The sequence below is a fragment of the Glycine max genome, chromosome 9 (genome assembly GCF_000004515.6).
Source record: "Glycine max cultivar Williams 82 chromosome 9, Glycine_max_v4.0, whole genome shotgun sequence".
Taxonomy (NCBI): Eukaryota; Viridiplantae; Streptophyta; class Magnoliopsida; order Fabales; family Fabaceae; genus Glycine; species Glycine max.
In genome coordinates, this window is record NC_038245.2 from 10,524,821 (window position 1) to 10,546,422 (window position 21,602).

At 34.1% G+C, this 21,602-nt stretch overlaps 1 protein-coding gene and 1 pseudogene across 3 annotated transcripts; one reads left to right on the forward strand and one right to left on the reverse strand.

Annotated features, from left to right (window-relative positions):
- Nucleotides 1-1,544: 1,544 nt before the first annotated feature.
- Nucleotides 1,545-6,485, reverse strand: LOC100781444 (uncharacterized). Of its 3 annotated transcripts, none has more exons than XR_001382626.3 (5): nucleotides 6,064-6,485; nucleotides 4,929-5,755; nucleotides 4,709-4,807; nucleotides 2,456-2,522; nucleotides 1,545-1,778 (listed from the first exon to the last, which is right to left on the reverse strand). XR_001382626.3 is itself a non-coding variant. In XM_041004886.1 (5 exons), exons 1-3 carry the CDS (start codon nucleotides 6,155-6,157, stop codon nucleotides 4,715-4,717), a joined length of 1,014 nt encoding a protein of 337 aa, XP_040860820.1. In that variant the 5' UTR covers nucleotides 6,158-6,485; the 3' UTR covers nucleotides 1,545-1,778; nucleotides 2,494-2,522; nucleotides 4,709-4,714. The 3 variants fall into 3 exon arrangements, 2 of the variants coding, with proteins under 2 accessions (XP_040860820.1, XP_003533837.1); XM_041004886.1 differs by having other exon boundaries at nucleotides 2,494-2,522; XM_003533789.5 differs by lacking the exon at nucleotides 2,456-2,522.
- LOC102661434 (pentatricopeptide repeat-containing protein At2g20540-like) lies at nucleotides 6,341-16,492 on the forward strand (annotated as a pseudogene).
- The last annotated feature ends 5,110 nt before the right edge of the window (nucleotides 16,493-21,602 follow it).

Below are 21,602 nucleotides of genomic sequence, written 5' to 3' on the forward strand. Positions count from 1 at the left end.
TCTTGTCTCTCCCAGTTAAGATAGTTTTGTAGACTTTGGGATTTTAAGATTTTGGACATTAACTTGAATAATTCAACAAAGTGGCATATGAAGTAAATTCAAATATTAATAACACATTCTTATCCCTGTAATCTCTCTATAATTTTTACTGAAAACATTCTATTTATTAATTTATCAATTAATATTCTTGAAACACTTGTCAACAACTCTTATGAGAAAAAAAAATAACAAGTTGCACGAGATATAGACACATAATTCATGCATTTTTTTGTTCTATCACAAGTATTTCTAATCCATCAGATTAAAGACTCGTAGTAAAGTAAAGTAATTATAGGAGCATAAGGTTTTCGAAAACAGGACTTTTCTGTTAAATAAATCATTTACCCAAGTATGAGCGCATGGTGCATATTTCATGTTGATTTGAAACGTGGCAAATTGGACAAGTTTTTTAAAACAAATAAAAAAGACGAGCACAACTTTGTTGTGTCACATGAGTGTCAGGAAATTTAGAAAAGAGTTTAAACAACTCACATGACACCACAGTATCATGCGACCTAAGACAAGTGAAAAAATGAAAAAAAAAAAAAAAAAAGTTGTCGCTACGCTAAAGAAAACATCTCGAATTAATCAAGAATGGAAAAACACCCTAAGCACTGGGACACGCACAACCCAACACAAGTGTGTTTCAATGAATATTTACAAAATTGATTTTTAATGAAATTAATTTTGTAATTTTGTTAATTTCTCTTTTAAATTGAAATGATATGATTTATATTTAAATGTTTTTATTCATTTTGAGTAATCATGTAATTAATACAAAATATTCTCTGACTCTATTAATAACTAACCTCCACTAAAAAAATATTTTAGTATGATCTTTCATTCCTACCAAATTATTTCTATTAACAAGATCAAAATCTTACTTAAAGGATGTGAACCCAAATCCATCAGGATATCAACAATTGGTTAGATGTTCTTAGATATTCTGATTCTAAAAGCAACTCAGTAACAAAATTTAGGAAAATAATACTTGAACACTGAAGATGCTTATTGACATCAAGTGAGAGAAAAATAAAAGAAAAAAAAAATAAGTATTACAAGTGATAGGAAGGGAGAGACACAGAAAAATGATGTTTGTTTGAAAAAATTAGGTGCCAACTATCATGACACCAAAATTTAATATAACTTTTTTTATTTAACACAAAAATTAAGTTATTTCAACGTGAAATCAAATCGTGAGCAGATACCTAAAATCAACATTAATTGACATTTCAACATGATCCTGAATCATCTAATGCGAATCTAAACACACTTTTGGGGACGATAAAAGGGTCATTGAAACCCCAACAGACTCGGCTAGGGATGCCAATTATACATTACTTTTATCCGAAGTTGATTCCATGATCAAATTAAACTGGTTTCATAAGCTCACAAGATTATCAACACTAAATCTTCCTAAAGAAATTTCAAGGTTACATTGTGAAAAAGAGGAAGATAAGCAGAACTAAGAGAATGACAATAATTGTAGACTAACAAAGATGTAATTTGAACAGTTTTAAAGACTAAGGTATATTTAGCTGAAACTGTTGCTAACACAAATACTACAACAAACCTTTGATAAACCTCATGAATTATGTAGTTGGGTCTCTGCCCATTATTCTTTGGAAAATCTTAACAAGAAATCTACATTAAAATATCAAAAAAATTTCTCGACGAAGTACTCCTATGTTTATATAAGTTTGATCCATCAGATGATATCCTCGATCGTGCTAGTATTACTGCAAGAGAAGCAAATGGCCAATGTTGTCAACAAAATATAGATTTTAAAATCTATGCTGATACTACCCTAATAATCCCCCAAAATCAGAATTATAGAATGAGTAAAAGCAACTCATAAATTGATGGATATATAGAATATACAAACAAGCGGAGAGGCTGTCCTAACCCTTGAAACCTATAAAATCTGCTCTCTCAATTCTAAAATGCACTCTACCCGGAAGAATAGAAAAGAAAGAACAGTTGCTCAAAATAAATAAATGAAAGTTAGGACTGAATTAGCACAAAAATTTGTTGGAGAAATTCCATAAATAAATTCTGTGAAAAAATTGATTCTTTTATCAAAATACGTGAACAAACCACTGGCATCATGCCACTAAAGAACTATCAAGACCAAACAAAATATCTACAACATCAGCAAAGAATGAATCTATGAATTGACCAAAATATCCTACTAATAAAATTTCAATCAGAAAAATTAGCCGTAGCTGGTGAAAGAAGTCAAAGAACCAGAATCATATACTCGTTCTACAACACACTTATACATTAGAAAAAGGGAAATGGAAATAGTTATGGATATCTATCCATACTTGTGTTACAAGAATCACTAGCCAAGACAGAAAAAAAAGGATAGATATATATCATTTTCACATATAGAATCAAGAGAAAATGCACTAACAATCTTTTTGCGGCCCACAAATAAGAATACTCCCTCACCTCAGTTGAAACCATTACCAAGATTCAGGCTGCAGAATAATAAGTAGACACTTTATTAATTCCGGAATAGTCATGCCCTCCTAGTGCCACATTCATATAGTAATCCAAATGACAACAAAAATTCTGGATTCAGAATCATACATCAAGCCCTCCCAGTGATACATCCTATTGGTACTAATTAGGCTCATTTTCCAATGGTAACTAGGACTCATTTTTAAGTAGAATCCTAATTTTGTTAAATATATTGACAACAAATTGTCATTTGTTGGTCATTTTGGGACAAGATGACAAAAAGGATGATTTCTGTATTAACTTTGTAGTACAAAGCAGAGGAATTGTACGAGTGCTATAGTTAGCTACAGTTAATTAAGATTGAGTCCATTATAATATGGCAACTGGCAACATACATAGATGCTAAAGTAGTATTTATACAGCAGTCAAAGCAACTCCTGATTTTTAATGCCTATAAAAAGTTTAGCAAAATTAATCCTGGTAAAATCAAGAATCTCAAGTATTATTTTTGCAGGAATCTCAAGTATCATGCTATGTAAAATCAAGAACCTCAAGTATTATTTTTGCAGGAATCACAAGTATCATGCTGTGTGCATCCGACAGCAATATGAAAAATGGAATTTAATTTTAAAATACATTCACAACAGAAACTGGTACTGGAGTTACACAACTGTGATAGTTTTCTTTTGTACCTCCTTATATTACGCAGGCAATCAAAATGCTAAACTACAGCAAACCAGAGAGCTTTTCAATTCCATAAACACTAAAGCAAAGGCTGCTAACTTATTTCCCATTTAAAAGTGTATGTAAAAAAAGTAGCCAATTCCTTCTTATCTTCAGCACATGGTAACTAACTTCCAACCAACAGAACCAAGCCCAATACAGAAACAACTCAAACAAGCCTATCCTATTTGGATATCTAACATAGAGAAAGAGTTTCATCAATTATTATTATTTCCAAAATTTATGTATGTAAACTCATCCCATCAAACTTGATAACAAAAAAATGCATTAACATATTGGTTTAAGGACTTTAGGATTTCAAAATATAGAACTAATCCAAGGGTTGAGTCTTCTGCGCTAGGACTCTAGCCACCAACTGTAGTAGCTTAAACTTTTGAGATTGTTGATTCATAAAGATAGCATGTAGAGAAAACAAATGCCTTATAATAGACTTTTCTATTTCTTAAATTTATCTGCAGCAGGAATTAAAGCACAATTCAGACAACAAAAAATTAAAAATCATATTTTAAGACTGCAAAAGCTAGTGCTCACAGTCCACACCAAAATCTTCAGGTTAAAAGCACGAGAGCACAAGACTAAAGACTGAATAATAGAAACCACCAAGGCAACAACTATGTATATTTCTGTATTCGGCAATCAAGACAAATTGCAAAAGAATTCCTAACACTAAGTATTGATTTCATTTCATCAAACACAATTTAACAGAGAGATAACATTCTGATAAATTGCAATTTCAATCTTCTAGCTAATTGAATTTGACAAGCAATAAATATCTTCCCAAGGCATAAATAAAGCCTCTAGGGACAGGTCAAAAAAAGTCATTGTCAATTAATCCTAGAGTCTAAGGTCAAACAGTTCTTGGACTATGCCAAAATATCATTGACCAGGTGGCCTAAAATTTGATCTTCACCAACCCCACACTTGAAATTGAATTTTATTACAAGTTTGTCTCGAGCCTTGAGCAAATACCAAGAGCCTTGAGGTAACTTTAATTTAAGACAATATTTTATTGCAACTTCAAGCTCAATAGCACTTGTCAGAGAGTGAATAACAATATCTATCCTAGAGCTTATATATAACAACTTAAAATTTCAGGTCAACCAAATCTTTAAACAGCTATTTTCACTTCTTTGACCTCAAAGCATCAATATTACCAGTAATATTATGACCGAGTAAAAATATTTGCGGGTTTCAAAATGTACTGTCCTTTCCAAACCAACAGCCACAAATTAATTTAAACTTAAAATCATTTATCCCTGTTTCCTGAATACAGTATGATTTACTCTAATATTCTAATATTGATTTTCAGTGGGCACAGGTATGTTATCTCTTAATTTTTCCATTGCATATCCCATTAATGGATAAAACACAACCATAAAAACCAGCATACATATCATACATGAAGGCTGAGTATTCAAGTTTCAAACAAATATGATTTTTGAAGACAATAATTCCCGACCTGAACTTATCTGTTGGAACCTGACAGAACATCAAACAGTCCACAGCAACTCAACCAGGAAGTCTTTTGCACCACAGGTGGAACTGATGCTACAAGTGGCTGCATAACGATTGATTCAGCAAAGAAAAAGATTTAAAGTAATTGTCAAAAATAAAATCATTGCCAAAAGTGTCTAGTTAAACTTATATATATAATACATGCATAAGAAAAATGTAAGAACCTGATTATCAGAGCATTCTGGAGTATCAGAATCTTTAACATGTTCTGCATCAATAGTAGATTCAGGGATAGGACTCTGAGACACTGATGCTGATACTTCACTGTCAAATTCCCTTGGCTTAGGTTCCTCCAAACTTATTGTTCTTACATTTTCATCAGAGGAGGAATGTTCTTTATCCTCATTTTTCTCCACCGCAAGATAAGTTGCCTCTACTTGAGATCCTGTAGATTTCTCCAATAAAGCATTATTATTATCAATGGTTTGTACCTCAGGTACAGCAGCCACTACTTTAGCTATATCAGCAGAAGATTCCACAACCGAATCACCAGTCTCCTCAACCAGCACATTTTGAGTAATCGACGTCATTTTGGCATGCAAAGAGTCCATGGTTTTAACCAACTCATCAAATCCAACTGTCTCATTTACTGAATTATGGGACTCATTCTTTGAGTTCTTTAAGGTTCCGGTTTCATCGCTTGAACTTGAACTGCTGTAGTTCCTATTCCCGTTCCCATGATCAGATTCCTTGGCAGACTCAACATGTCCAACAATCACATCTTTGCTCTCAGAACCCTCAGATTTCATATCCCACTGTATCACAACAATACCTTCTTTTCGTCCTTCAGTTTCATCGATCTTAGCATCACCAGGGGCTTCCTCCAAGTCCTTGGAAGAAGAAGCAGCATGAGATGGTTGAGCAGCTGAAGGGTCCCTCTCCTCCTCCTCTTCATTGAATGCAGGATCATGTTCACCATGTGCTGGTGAACCACCCTCACCACCATCACTTCCTTTCTCGTCCTGAGACTGTGACTTCACCTCATCATTCCCTAACATTTATCATTGAATCAATCAGTTTCACTACCATTATCAATCAATCAATAAACCAACTGAATTACCCCCCACCCCTCCAATTACCCCCCAAAACACAATCAATCATTAAATCATTCACAGTTACACAGTAAAATCTAATCTTTATTGAATGAAAAAGATTTGCAAGCTGAATATTCCCCCCTGAATGCAAGAAGAGAACAATTAAAAGATACCCATCTGCCCAAAAATTAAAAAAAAAAAAAAATTGAAAAGGGTTAAAGCTTTGCATGCATAAAGTTGAGTAGTGCACAGTGAAAGTCAGTACCTTGAGGGTTGGTTGTTGAAGGGTTGGTGTTAATTTCAGTTTCCTTTTCCTTCTTTTTCTTGGCAGCTTTCCTCTTCTTAGCACCTGATGGCATGATTGATTGAGGCTAGGGACTAAAATAGAGGGCAGCCACAAATGGTGGGATGTTGTCCCCCCTCTCTCTCTCTCTCTTACTTTTTTAGAGTGAGCAACACAACACAACACAAAGGATATAGAATCTGTGTTATTGAGCAGAGGCCAAGTTGCACAAAAGGAGAAGAAGTAGGTAGAAGAGATGATGGGGAAGATGGAGAGAGAGATCTTGTGTTTGAAAATTGCTAATGATGGGGTCAGTGAGAAGGGATATATCCTTCACTCACTGTTGACACTTGGATTCTGTGACGCACAACACAAATGCAGACGGTACAGTGTATACTATGGTGTAAGAGAAGGTAATATTAAATTACTGTTATTATTGATTGAATTAGAATGCAAAAATTATATAAAAAATGTGATTTAATTATGCATAACTATTTAAGGTAAGGTGGTTGATTATTATAATAATTATTTTAAAACTTATATTTATAACAAATTCTGAATTGTTGACCATGTAAAATTTACATTAATGATATATAATAAATTATTATTATTATTATTATTATTATTATTATTATTATTATTATTATTATTATTATTATTATTATTAATTTTAAGTTTGAATTACGAATTCTGCCCAAAAAAAGTTTGAATTTCGAGTAATTTTAATTTTTCAGTTTTTTAATTAATAAGTTCTTCTTAAATTGAGTAAATTTAGTTTTATCAGCTTTTATCTATTGAAATATGAATATTTAATTATATGAAATAATTTTAAAAAGTTAGAAATAAAAAATTTAGTAAAAGTCTTATATTTTTTATACAATTTTATGAATATTTTAAATAAAAATTAAGTGAAATTTTGAAAAATAGAGCATATTTATTTAATTTTAAAAATATAAATTTAATAATTTAAAAATGAAAAATAAAAAATACATACAATTTAACCATAAGATTAAAAATGCAATGGAGTTACTTTAGAGGTTCGATTTTTGTTGAAAAAGTGTCTATATTTGATTTCTAATCATCCCACAAATGTGACTGTCTAAAAAAAATTACATGCAAAAGAAAAAAAAAAGAGTTAAGTTTAGAGTAGTTACGTTTTATACTTTTATTATTAATATTGAGATTTAGGAGTTAAGAAGGGAGGGATTTCAATTTCCATGTCCTTTGGTTTTTGAGAGGCGAGGTAAGTAGGGCAGCAATTGTTTCAAGGTTGAGAATGAGGTTTTGAGATTGTGTTGCATTGCATGATTCAAAATGGAATCTATTCGGGAATGAATGGGTTACTGGGATGTGAAGAATGGACCAGGCATTGTTTTCTTTTTTTGTTTATAAATTTTCTTTTTGTTTTGTTGTTATTTTTTTATTTAAATTCATTTGGGTGAACGAGTGATTTAAGGAAAATACTTGAGAGGCCTGGAATCTGCCAACTCAGTTGATGTATGATTCACGAGATACAGAGATGTGACCCGTTGTTTTCATTCTACAAAGTGGACAGATATATTTTTTTATAATTAATTAATTTGTTTTTTTATCAAATTTACATTTGTCAAACTTCTAGAGCTATGCACCTAAAAACTTAATGTTTTTATAAGAATAAAATCAATTCAGAGATATTATATTTAGAATTATGGGAAATAAAATTAATTTTCATTTGGATTAATTTGATTTGATTTAGAAATAAATCTTCATATTTAAAACTCGTTAAGAAAATATAATTTAAATTGAAATACAAATCAAATTTGAAAATTAACGATTTGTTAAAAATAAATAATTTACATAATACCTGATTTGTTAAGGTTATATTAAATAAATTTTATATATTTTACTATATTTCTAAATTATTAATTTTAATTTTACCAAAATATATATTAGTAGATGTGTATATAAATATTTAGATTTATATATATATATATATATATATATATATATATATATATATATATAAATATGAATGTTTGTATTCAACTAAATATATATCCAGAGCTGTTATATCTAGGGATGAGCATAATCCACTTTAGTTCACAAATTCAATCCAATCTGAAATTGATTTGGACGAGTTCTATTTTTAAGATTAGACTCGATTTACCAATCAACAACGATCATTTTTGTTGGAATAGAAGTGTACGGTGAAGTTACACATCGGATAGGAATGGAAATATTGAACATCATATAAGTGAAAATACAATCCATAAACCTGAGTTTTAAGGTTTTGATTTAAGGTATTGTGTCAAATTCAATTATGTAATTGTTTCTAGAAATTATTTTTTTTAAAATGAGGTCGAAATGTGTTAATTAAAAAAGGACAAATGATCATTTTGGTTTCCAAATGTGTAAACTAGTAATAATTTAATCACTAAAATAATAAATATTATAATTTAGTCCTTAAATATATAAAAATTATAATAATTATTGGTAGAAACTCCTTTTAACTAACGTAGAATGTTTTTTTTCTTAGATCATTTCATTTGACAGTACAATATTCCTTCCTCAAATTCTCTAGGTCTACTATCAAGAAACTAATGTAGGATGTTGTTAGGTTCAACCAGACATGTTGCACATTCACCACCATTTGTTTCATCTCTTTAACATTCCCAAAATCTCCAACATCACCACTCTTCCAATTCCAAACAAAAATTTTCACCACTTCCTCTTCTATATTGGATCTCTGCACCAAACCATTGATTCTTCAAGAACTCCATGCGAGATTCTTCCTCCATGGCCTCCACCAAAACTCATGTCTTTCCTCCAAACTCATGGGTTCCTATGCCAAGTTTGGACTCCTGAACATATCCCAAAAAGTCTTCCACTTCACTGAATACCTAGATTCTATTATCTATAATGCAATCTTAAGAAACTTGCATCAGTTTGGTGAATATGAGAAGACCCTTTTGTTGTATAAGGAGATGGCTAGGAAATCCATGTACCCAGATGAAGAAAGTTGCAATTTTGTCTTGAGATCTTGCTTTTCTCTGTATCATGAATAAGGGAAGATGGTTTATGGGTAGATGGTGAAAATGGGTTTGGATGCATTTGACTTGGTGGGAAAACCTTTGATAGAGTTGTATGACATGGATAGTTTGTTGAATGGGCATGAACCAGTTAAAGGAAATTTTCTGATGGAATTGAGTTATTGGAACACCTTGATTTTTGAGGCATGTGAAAGTGGGAAAATGGAGGAAAGATTTCAACTCTTTTGTAGGATGAGAAAAGAAAGCATCCAACCTAATTCGGTTACTGTGATTAACATGTTAAGATTAACTGTTGCTTGATACAAGTTACAGAGTTTTGGATGACATCACTTGCAAAGAGGGAAGATAAGTCAGGGTAGACGCCACAAAGATTACCTTAACAAGTCTGAGATTGGTTCAGCGAGGAACCCAGAGAGAAGTTCTCACAAAATTTTATCAAATGCCAAAAGTCCTTCTATTTAAAACGAAATCCATACATATAGTGTATCTGAACAAAAAAAAAATAGAAATAGACATGGGCCTTCAAATCAATTTGGGCCAAAATGACAATGAAAAAATTAGAAATATAAAAAGAACATATTTGGCATGGGCCTTCAAATTAGTTTGGGCCTTCATCAACAATTAAGATTCTTGGTAGTGCCTCTAGGCCTTCATCATTCTCTACTTGGGCCTTGTTAAGTATGGCTGATATCATTTGTTGGAGGGTATTCACTGACTGTTTGGTCCTACTCCTGGTCATAGGTCCTTGTATTTGGACAGTTTTAGGATTCTCATCACTCCACGTTGTTATTATTCTAAGCAACTTGTGTGAAGAACTAATTGTGAATACTACACTATTGTCAATGTATGCAAAGTTGGGTAGTCTAGAGGATGCAAGGATGTTGTTTGAGAAAATGTCTGATGAGGAACTTGTAGTCTGGAACATAATGATTTCAACATATGCGGGGAATGGGTGCCCCAAGGAATCCTTAGAACTTGTATATTGTATGGTTAGATCAGGTTTTAGACCCGACTTGTTCACTGCAATCCTTGTAATTTGTTTAGTCACACAACTGAAGTATAAGAATTGGGGAAGCAAATGCATGGTAATGTGAAAAGAAATGGTTTAGATTATCAGGTATCCATTCACAATTCTCTTATTGACATGTATTCTGCATGCGATGACTTGAATTTGGCACAAAAGATTTTTGGCTTGATAATGGCCAAGACCATGATTTCATGGAGCGCAATGATCAAAGGATGTGTAATGCATGACTAGCCTCTTGAGGCTCTATCTCTATTCTTCAAATTGAAGTTGAGCGATACTAGAGTTGACTTCATTATAGTCATTAACATCTTGCCAACCTTTGCAAAGATAGGGGCATTACATTATGTTGTTAAACTCACTCGAATGCATTCAAAAGTAAAGCACATAATTGAATGAATGAAAAAACTATATTGATAGCAAACTTAATAATACTCTATATACAATATTATGAACCTTGCTTATATAGTAGGTAACAAACATTGGTTAAGAGTAACTAACTCCCTTAATAGGTAATTAACTGAATATTGTTATTTAACTAACTTTCAATCTTTGAATTATTCCTAACACTCCTCCTTAATTCAAAGTTGCATTTACACATACAATTCCAATTGAATCTCTTAACTCTCTAAACCTTTCTAACTTCAAAGCTTTAGTAAAAATATCCGCAAACTGAATTTTAGTTCTACAGTGCTCTAGTTTCAACCTCTCATTGCTGACTTGGTCTCTTAAAAAATGAAACCATGTTTCTATATGTTTGCTCCTTCCATGAGATGTTGGATGTCTTTTCCAAATCAATGCCAGATTGGTTGTCCACCAGCAGCTTCACATTTCTTTTACTCTTCACTTGAAATTCTTTCATCAAGGCATCTAGCCATATTTCTTGACATGCAGTTTTTGAGGCTGCAATGTTCTCTGCTTCACAAGAAGAGAGTGCTACAATAGGTTCCTTTATGGAGGACCAAGAGATTGGTGTTCGTCCAAAGAAGAAGATATAGTTTGTTGTGTTTTTTCTGTCACACTTGTCTCCACACCAATCTGAAGCAGAATATCCAACCAATTCTAGTTTTACACCAGACTCTCCTTTTGGAAATAGGATTCCAAAGTCCACTATCCTTTGCACATATCTCAGTATCCTCTTTGCAGCTAACAAGTGAGACTGCTTTGGCTCTTGCATGAATCTACTTATTAACCCAACACTAAAGCTTAGATTAGGTCTTGTATTTCACAAATATCTCAAGCATCTAACTGTCTTTCTATAATAAGTAGGATAAACTAGATCTTCATCTGTATCATTCTTTAAGACAAGTCTAGCTTTAGTTGGTGTTCCTGCTGGATTGCTTTGTTGCATGTTGAACCTTTTCAATAGATCTTTTTCCTATTTAGATTAATACATCACTGTACCATATTGAGTCACTTTGAACTCAATTCCCAGAAAGTAAGTAAGGAGTCCAAGGTCACTCATCTCAAATTCATTCATCATCCGACCTTTGACAAATGTTAATTACATTCTCACTGCTGCCTGTAATTAGGAAATCATCAACATATAGACACTATCAATTTCTCTGCTTTTTCACTGCCTTTCCAACATTTCACATAGACTCCATGTTCTAAGGTGCATTTCTCAAAACTAATTTGAGACAATAAGCTATCAATTCTCCTATTCCAAGCTCTTGGAGCTTGTTTAAGCCCATAGAATTCCTTCTTGAGCTTGTACACCTTGCTCTCTTTCCCTCTGACCTCAAATCCTTGTGGTTGATGCATATAAACTTCTTCTTCTAGGGGACCATTCAGGAAAGCAAACTTCACATCAAGTTGATGCATGGACCAGTTAGCATTGGTTGCAATGGCTACTACCAATCTAACGGTTTTAATCCTTGCCACTGGTGCATAGACTTCACCATAATTGATTCACGCCTTCTGCAAGAAACCCTTTGCTACCAATTTGACCTTATACTTCACCACTTCTCCCTTAGGATTAACCTTCACCTGGTACACCCATTTCAGTGCTATTGGCTTCTTGTGATGAGGAGGATCTACTAGTTCCTATGTCTGATTCCTCTCAATAGAATTGATCTCCTCCTTCATAGCTTTTAACCATTTTTTATTTGCCACTGCCTTTTCAAATTCAATAGGTTCAGCTTCTACTATAAGTGCAAAGTGCGCTAGTTCACCTTCTAGTTGATTACTAAGTCTTGAAATAACTCATAGTCTCTCAAATGAGATGACAATTGACTTATCCTTGTTGATCTTCTCATAGTTTGATCTCTACTAACAGTTGGTGCAACTGAGGTTTCTTCTTCTAGAAGTATCCTGGATTGACCCTCTTTAGAGGTTGTTTCCCAATTCTAACTTTTACTCTCCTCACATATTGCATCCCTGCTTACAGTAACTTGACCATTCTCTGGATCATACAATTTGTAGCCACCAATTAAGTGATAGCCCAACAAAATATGTTAAGTGCCTTTGTCATTTAGCTTTCTTCTTAGCTGATCAGGAACATGTTTGTAGCAAATTGAACCAAATACCCTCAAGTGAGTCACATCTAGTTTTAATTCAGTCTAGGCTTCTTCTGGTGACATACCTTCAAGTCTCTTAGTAGGAGATTAATTCAGAATATAAGCTATTATTGATACAACTTCTCCCCATAAGTAGCTTGGTAGGTTTTTACTTTTTAGCATACACCTCACCATATTCATTATTGTTGTGTTCTTTCTCTCAATTGTACCATTGTGCTAAGGTGTGTAAGGTGGTGTTACTTCATGAAGTAGCCTTTCACTTTCAGGAAACTATTTGAAATCATTTGAGACATATTCACCCCACCATTTGTCCTTAAGATCTTGATCACTTTCCCACTTTGCTTCTCTACTAGACATTTAAATCTTCTAAAGACTTCTAGTACTTCATGCTTCCCCTTAACCATGTAGACCCAAACTTTTATAGTTAAATCATCAATGAAAGAGATAAAGTACCTATTGTCTCCAGGAGTCTCCACTTGCATAAGGCCACAAACATCAAAGTGTATGATGTTAAATTTCTCAATTGCTTTTGTGGGAAGATACTTGTTGAAGCTGCTTCTGGCTTGCTCGCATTCAATGCACTCCTTGCACCTAAGGTAGTCCTTCAACCATTTTTTGCTTGGTAGGAAGGTATAGGTCCTTGAAGTTGAGATGACTAAATCTGTGATGCCATAACCACTCCATCTTGTTTTCTGAGGTTGCAAGAAACTCATGCTTCAGAATATTCATCCCAATTCTAAAGGTCTTGTTCTGAGACATGTTTTCCTTAATCACAAGTTTCTAGTATTTATCAAACACTTTGAGACAATTGTTGTCCATCCTCATGACAAACCTTTTTTCAAGTAGTTGGCCTAGGCTTAACAAATTAGTCTTCATGCCAGGTACAAACAACACCTCCTCAACGACAATGTCTTTTCCATCCTTCCTCTTGAATGCTACTCTTCTAATACCTTCAGCAGTCAATATACTATCATCTGCAAAGTGAACTCTGCTCTTGGATGATTCATTCAGATTGATGAACCAATCCTTCTTCCTTGTCATATGAGTGGAGCAACCAAAATTGAAATACCATGAGGAGCCTCTTGATGATTCATAGCTAGTGGTAGCCATAAGCAATACAAGTATAGAATTTGAGCCTTCATCTTGAGCTAGATTTACATGATTATTGGGTTTGTTCTTGGCACCTTCTCCTTGCCAAAATTCTTTTGCATAATGACCTAGTTTCTGAAATTTGTAGCATTTCACCTTTCTTTTGTTGAACTTCCACTCCTTGTTGTTGTTGGAGTTTAATTTTTGAGAAGTTTGCCATGCTGTTTTCCTTTGGAGGATTCATTGCCTTCAGCTGTCACTTGTTCTCGGTTCTTTGTGGTGGTGTTTGATTTGTTTCCCTTCCATGGTGCTTTCCCCTTCCCTTTGTAATTGGATCGTGCATGAAGTGCCTATTTTTATGGGATCTTCTCTCATTGATCCTTATCTCATGTTCCTTAAGAGAGTGTTGCAATTCTTTAATCTACATTGTGTCTAAGTCCTTTGACTCCTCAATTGCAATATCTACATGATTAAATTGTGGTGCAAAGTTCTCAATATTTTGTGTACCACTTGTTGAATTCTGTCAAAGTAATTTGCTATGGATTCTTTGTCCTCCATGGTGAGAAGTTCATATTGGCTTCTTAGTCTCTGCAGCTTAATCTTATTCTTCTCTCCATCTCCATATGTTTTTTCTAGAATATCCCATGCTTCCTTTGATGTGGAAGCTTTGGAGATTTTATTGATTATCTTTGAATTCACACATTGGTAGATGAGAAACCGTGCCCTGCTATCAAGTTTTTGTTGTTGTGTAAAGGTCATTTTTTGCTCCTCAATGGCATTCTTGTTCGATTCTGTAAAACCAATTGTCACTTCTTCAACCACATCTTGGAAGCCAAAAATTGCCTACATTTTGATTTTCCAGTTATCAAATAACTTGCCATCAAAGACTGGAAGAGACCCTTGAACAATACTATTGGGGCTTGTCATATCTGCACCTTACTCCTTTCTTCAATCACAATGCGAGTACATGATTGGTTCTTCTTCAGTTGTTCTTCTAACCAAGAACTCTCACTCAGCCACCGCACCTCACGAAAAAATGGTGGAGAAGAAGACTTTATACACAAAACTTGCAAGAAAATAGAAAGAATCTCTCAGGAAGAAGACACATTTTGTTGATGTCAAACAATCACAACTCTCTAACTAACATTCCTCACAGGTGTAGGATCTCACAGCTCTTGATACCATGTTAAACTTACTCAAATGCATTCAAAAGTAAAGCACACAATTGAATGAATGAAAAAACTGTATTGATAGCAAACTTAATAATACTCTATATACAATATTATGAACCTTGCTTATATAGTAGGTAACAAACATTGGTTAGGAGTAACTAACTCAACTAACTCCCTTAGTAGGTAACTATCTAAATATTGTTATTTAACTAACTTTCAATCTTTGAATTATTCCTAACATATGCTAGTTACTTGCATGGTTACTCGTTGAAAACCAGCCTTGATTCACTCAAATCCCTTAAGACATCTTTTCTTACTAGCTATGCTAAGTGTGGTTGCATAGAAATGGCCAGAAAGCTTTTTGATGAAGAGAAAAGTATCCATAGAGATATAATTGCTTGGAACTCTATGATTAATGCATACTCTAAACATGGCGAGTGGTTTATATGTTTTCAGTTGTACACGTACAGTCAAATGAAAATATCAAACATTAACCCGGACCAAGTAACATTTCTGGGGCTGCTCACAGCTTGTGTTAACTCGGGCCTAGTTAGTAAAGGCAAGGAGATTTTCAAGGAAATGGTGGAAATATATGGTTACCAACCTAGTCAGGAACACCATGTTTGTATGGTTTATCTACTAGAATGCGCTGGCCAAATTGATGAGGCCAATGAAATAATAAAAACTGTTCCATTGGAGTCAGATGCCAGGGTTTATGGCCCCTTGTTGAGTGCCTGTAAGATTCACTCAGATACCCGTTTAGCAGAACTTGCTGCTCAGAGGCTCATAAATATGGAACCTAAAAATTCTGGAAACTATGTATTGCTCTCTAATATAATGCTGCAGCAGGAAAGTGGGACAAAGTTGCTAAATTGAGGAGTTTTCTTAGAGATAGAGGACTGAAGAAAACACCAGGTTGTAGCTGGCTTGAGTTAAATGGACAAGTTCATGAGTTTCGGGTTGCAGATCAATCTCATCCAAGATGGGAGGATATATATTCAATATTAAAAGTGCTGGAGTTGGAAGCAGGGGATATGGAGGATGATCTTGAACTCTTTGACCCTTCTGTTGTTAAGGGATGTGAATTGCACATGAATCAACTCAACCAAATTTAAAACCTGATACGAACTAAATTCACTGGAAACTGTAATTGTCATGTAACCTCCATTTTTACCTGGGAGTTGAAAATTATAAATTGCCAACTTTCTCCTATTGGTTATCATATATCATAATTATGAATTGGTTGTGCCTCTTCACTTATTTGGCTTTGTTTTTATGGTTTCAAAGGATACTTTTTTAGGTGGTATTTATTATCATATATGAAGAGATAAGATAATTTCTCTGTGCTCATTTTGCCAATTATTGATTTATTGTAACCATTAACAAGTAATTTGTTTAATTCTCTTTTTTTTTTTTAAATAGGCGAAAGGCCAGCTGATATATTGACACAAAACCTCTAAAATATCTACTGCTTCACTCAAACTTTATCTTGCACTGCATTCTTAATTTGATTTTAATCGTGCAAGTACCAAATTAAGAATGCGCTACAAACATATGGATAAAATTAAGAATGTGTTACATGTATAGAAATCAAATTAAGAATGTATAAGAAGTTAAGAGTGACAGGATCCAAATTAATAATGTTTTACACGTATAAAGACCAATTTAATAGTTCTTTTACATTTAGGAACCAAATTTACAATTCACAACATATATATGGACTAAATTATATATTGAGGAGTGTTACCAACACACTTTCTAATACACTCTCCTAATACATTTTATTATTAATTGAAATTTATTAAAAAATACAAAATTATGAAAGATGGTCATTAAATAAGATGTAGGATCTATAATTTTTTGTAATTTTCAAAAAGTTTCAACCAATAGAAAAGGAAGTTTTCAAAAGAGTGTGTTAAGGAATGCCTTGTTAACATTTTTCTTATATGTTTAACTAATATTTTTTTTTTTTTTGCAGCCCTAACACGTTTAGGCATAGCTTAGAGATAGACTTCAGCTAAAAAAGACACAACTAGAGCATCATAAATATTGATAAAAAAATTGATATTTCATGTTGATAAAAATCCATGAAACAAATTTTATGTTGATAAAAAAAAGTAAAACAAATTTCAAATTGATATTTCTACACATCAACACTTTTTATTTCTCTTCATCTTTCTTTTTATCACATCATATATAACATATTATACATATATTTGTTTTCTCTCACACTAGCATTGAATAACATTTAGAATGTGAAAGTATACTTTTCCTTTCAATTACTTAGAAAGAGACATGGTTGCACAAAAAACATCCGGCATACACCTTTTTATTTCACCTTTTTTCGCTCTTCGTCTTCGATGTGAGATTGGCTCTCGATCACGTCCTTTTCTCTTTCTCAATTTCCATGGCTGTCCAGTTGCTTGCTCTGTTTCTATCTCACACTCTTTTTGTGATTTCATGCTATAGGTTTCGTTTGGCTCCAATATTAAGTTTCTAACCTTCCTCGGTATTTCGTTCCCCTGCTTCATATTTGCTGATACAATAAGGAGGCAACACTGTCAATGTTATAATATAGAGACTTGTTATCAGAGGAAACTGTAATACTCAAGTTCTTTTGAGATGATGATACACACACACACTCATGAACAAACTCATTAAGGGTATGCTCATGCTGGGACTTGTGTAAATGAAAATGCAGTTCCGTGCACTTTGATGAGAAACTGTAAATAAAGAAGACATAAGTCATAAAAGAAGTTTGTTCTCTATTTAAAAAGCATGTTCCGGCTCCAACAGCATTGTTTGTGGTTTAGACCAAAAAACCTTGTTCGAGGATTTAGTAATTACAACTTACATTTAAGATATGATCCAGCAAGGCACGTCAGTCTTGACCCTGTATTATACTCAGATAGTGGCTTCTCCGTAGCAGCCATTCGAACATCCCAGAAACGTATGATGCCATTAGGTAAGGGTCATCATCATCATTACTATCTGTGGGCACAACGATACCTCTCACACGGGTACTATGTGCTTCTTCCAAGAAATATGCAACTTTTCCACTCTTAATGTCCCATGCTGTGATGTTTCAGTCCTCACCACCAGTGTAGACAAGTCCATTGTGCCACATAGAATCAATTGTGAATGTCAAAAACAGAAACAAAAATCCGTGATTATTTCTGGATAATAACACACATTACAGTCCCCTATTTAGTTGTAGAATTAAAAATGTTCCCACTCTTAGCCCTGACTTCCATAAATAAACATATTTCAGTAAATAGTTTAATTATGCAGAATTGCATACACATACAATGATCATCTATGCCAATTGCCAAAGATAGTTCACTCCACTAGTGTACCAGTGGAAAAACCATGTCCCATTTACAAGACACGTCATATACTTCCTAACAAATTTTGAAAATAGACGATCTGAGATATCCAGCTCATTAACTCATCACTAAAACATGTGACAAGCGTTTGATTACAGTTCATTGTATTCCGGCCTCTGTTACCTAACACATGTAGACCTCTAAATTTACCTAAACAACTGGTAACATAACTCTGATCATAATAAATCACATAACTTCAGTCAGCAATTTCAATAACAATGTTTCCCTTAAGTTGCGCAAGTTACTAGGTGTATGCTTTGTACCAGAGGTAAACTGAATGTAGTGCAATCAGTTTAGGGGAGGAATTTGCTGGGTTATTTAGAATTTGTTTTGATATTTATTCAGTTAATAACAATCCCGATTATTTGGGATTAAGTAGTTTCACATTTGACTATTTCCTAGTCACGGTACCACGTTTCTAGGTTGGGTAAAACGTAGGCAGTTTATTTTTCTTTGTTATCTGCTGTTGTAAGGCTTATATAAGCCAAGACTTTATTATCAATGAATAGAGTGGTTTTCCCGTATTTGTGAGTTACAATTTGTTCAGAGCTTAACAAACTCTGGTATAGAGCTCCTTCACGGGGCCTGTTTCGAGAGAAAAGAAACCGCAGTTTTCTTGAGAGAAGAGTGTTTGAAGTATGACTTCTGAAAGCACTTTCGTTCAACCTGCAATTCCTAAGTTTAATGGTCATTATGATCATTGGGCCATGCTTATGGAAAATTTCCTTTGTTCAAAGGAATATTGGAGTCTGGTGGAGAATGGAATCCCTGTTGCAGTAGAGGGAGAGGAGTTTACCAAAGCCCAAAGAAAGTCAATTGCTGAGCAGCAACTGAAAGACTTGAAAGTTAAGAATTATTTGTTCCAAGCTATTGATCGGACCATTTTGGAGACCATCCTTAATAAGGATATTGCCAAAAATATATGGGACTCTATGAAGTAGCACTATCAAGGTTCAATAAGGGTCAAAAGATCGCAACTCCAAGCCCTTCGAAAAGAGTTTGAGGTCCTCCACATGAAAGAGGGAGAAAGTGTTGATGAATATTTTGCCCGTACACTTGCCATAACAAATAAGATGAAAATTCATGGAGAAAGCATGGGGCAATTGTTAATTGTTGAAAAGATCATAAGATCATAGACATCTAAGTTCCACTATGTTGTATGTTCAATTGAAGAGTCTAATGACTTAGACACTTTAACCATTGATGAATTGCAGAGTAGTATGTTAGTGCATGAGCAGAGGATGAAAAGGCATGGAGGGGATGAACAAGCCCTGAAGGTGACCCACTGATGACAGATCAACTAGTGGAAAAAGTCGTGGAACTGGTCTTGGTAGTGGTCATGGAACTACTCGAGGAAGAGGAAGACAAACCTTTAACAAAGCCATAATTGAGTGTTGGAAATGTCAGCAATTGGATCATTTTCAATACGAATGTCCTAGGTGGGAGGAGAAAGCTAACTATGTAGAACTTGAGGAGGAAGGGGAGATATTGTTAATGTCATTTGTGGAGCCTAATCAGTATGACAAAGAAGTGAAGGAAAAGGTATGGTTTCTTGACTCAGGGGCAACAATCACATGTGTTCAGATAAGCAGTGGTTCTCTAATCTTGATGAGGAGTTTTGACAATCTGTGAAACTTGGAAATAACTCGGCGTTGGATGTGTTGGGGAAAGTTAATATCAAATTGCAAATTGTTGGAGTTACTCAGATAATCATTGATGTTTTCTATGTACCTGAGTTAAGAAATAATTTATTGAGTATTGGCTAGTTGCAAGAGAAGGGGTAGCCTTTTTTATACAACAAGGAGTATGTAAAGTCTATCATCCTGAGAAAGGACTTATTACAAAAATAGCAATGTCAACAAACAGGATGTTCAAGTTGCCTGCAAGATTTTTACCAAAGGCTTTGACTTGTTTTCAAGCAACCCTTGAGGACAACACTCACCTTTGGCATCGTAGGTACGAGCATCTAAGCTACAAAGGTTTGAGAACCTTGCAGTATAAGGAGATGGCGAGAGGGCTACCTCATTTGAATGCGTCATCTAAAGTATGCACTGATTGTATGGTGGGAAAACAACATAGGGATGCAATCTCTAAGAAAAGTTTATGGAAAGCATCACAAAGGTTGCAGTTGGAACATTCTGACATTTGCGGACCAATCAAACCAGTCTCCAACAGTAAGAAAATGTATTTCGTAAGCTTCACTGATGATTACAGTTGTAAGATGTGGATATACTTCCTTGTTGAAAAGTTTGAAGCTTTTATTACCTTTAAGAATTACAAAAAATCTTGTTGAAAAAGAGACGGGTGCTTTTATTCGTTGTCTACATACAAATAGAGGTGGAGAATGCATGTCTCTTGAGTTCAAAGATATTTGCGGAGTTAATGGTATTATCAGACAACTCACTACAGCCTTCACTCCCCAACAAAATGGAGTAGCGAAACACATAAATAGAACCATCATGAATATGGTCAGAAGCATGCTATTAAAGAAGCAAATACCAAAGAGATTCTGGCCTGAAGTTGCGAACTGGATAGTGCATGTGCTTAATAGAAGTCCTACTTTGGCAATAAAAGACAGGACCCCTAAGGAAGCATGGAGTGGAGTTAAACCAAATGTTGATTATTTTCGTGTCTTTGGATGCATTGGCCATGTTCATGTACCAGACAGCAAGAGAACAAAGTTGGATGATAAAAGCTTTAAATGTGTGTTGTTGGGGGAGAAGTGAAGAATCTAAAGCATACAAACTTTATGATCCAATATCCAACAAAGTGGTGGTAAGCAGAGGTGTTGTTTTTGAAGAAAATGAGGGTTGGAATTGGGGGATCAGCATTAAAGAAGCAAAATTTGATTTTCTTAAGTGGGAAAAAATCAACATTGATGAAAGTGGAGAATAAGTTGAAGAATGAGTCGAGCATGAGGGGGAAGAAGCTGAAGAAGGAGCCGAGAAGGAAAGGGTAGAAGAAAGCACAAAAGTAAGAGAAAATAGCACACAATTAGGTGCTCAGGGGAGGAATCGAAGCGAACCACTTTGGATGAAAGATTATGTAACTGGAGAGGGATTGTCAAAAGAAGAAAATGAGCACAATCTGGTTCTGTTTACTTCAAATTCAAATCCAAACACTTATGAAGAAGTTGTTAAAAATCCCAAATGGAGAGTTGTGATGGATTTGGAAATAGAAGCAATTGAAAGAAATAAGACTTGGGAGCTAACAAACCTTCCTAAGGAAGCCAAAAAAAATTGGCGTGAAATGGGTTTTCAAAACTAAACTTAAAGAAAATTTTGAGGTTGATAAGTGCAAGG

What these genes read in the sequence shown, in the direction of transcription:
- LOC100781444 (XM_003533789.5), bottom strand. Translation starts at nt 6,157, where the DNA reads ATGCCATCAGGTGCTAAGAAGAGGAAAGCTGCCAAGAAAAAGAAGGAA. An exon ending in TTCAACAACCAACCCTCAAG is followed by an intron (nt 5,756 to 6,063) that starts GTACTGACTTTC and finishes GATAAATGTTAG; the next exon opens with GGAATGATGAGGTGAAGTCA. An exon ending in CAGAATGCTCTGATAATCAG is followed by an intron (nt 4,808 to 4,928) that starts GTTCTTACATTT and finishes ATCGTTATGCAG; the next exon opens with CCACTTGTAGCATCAGTTCC.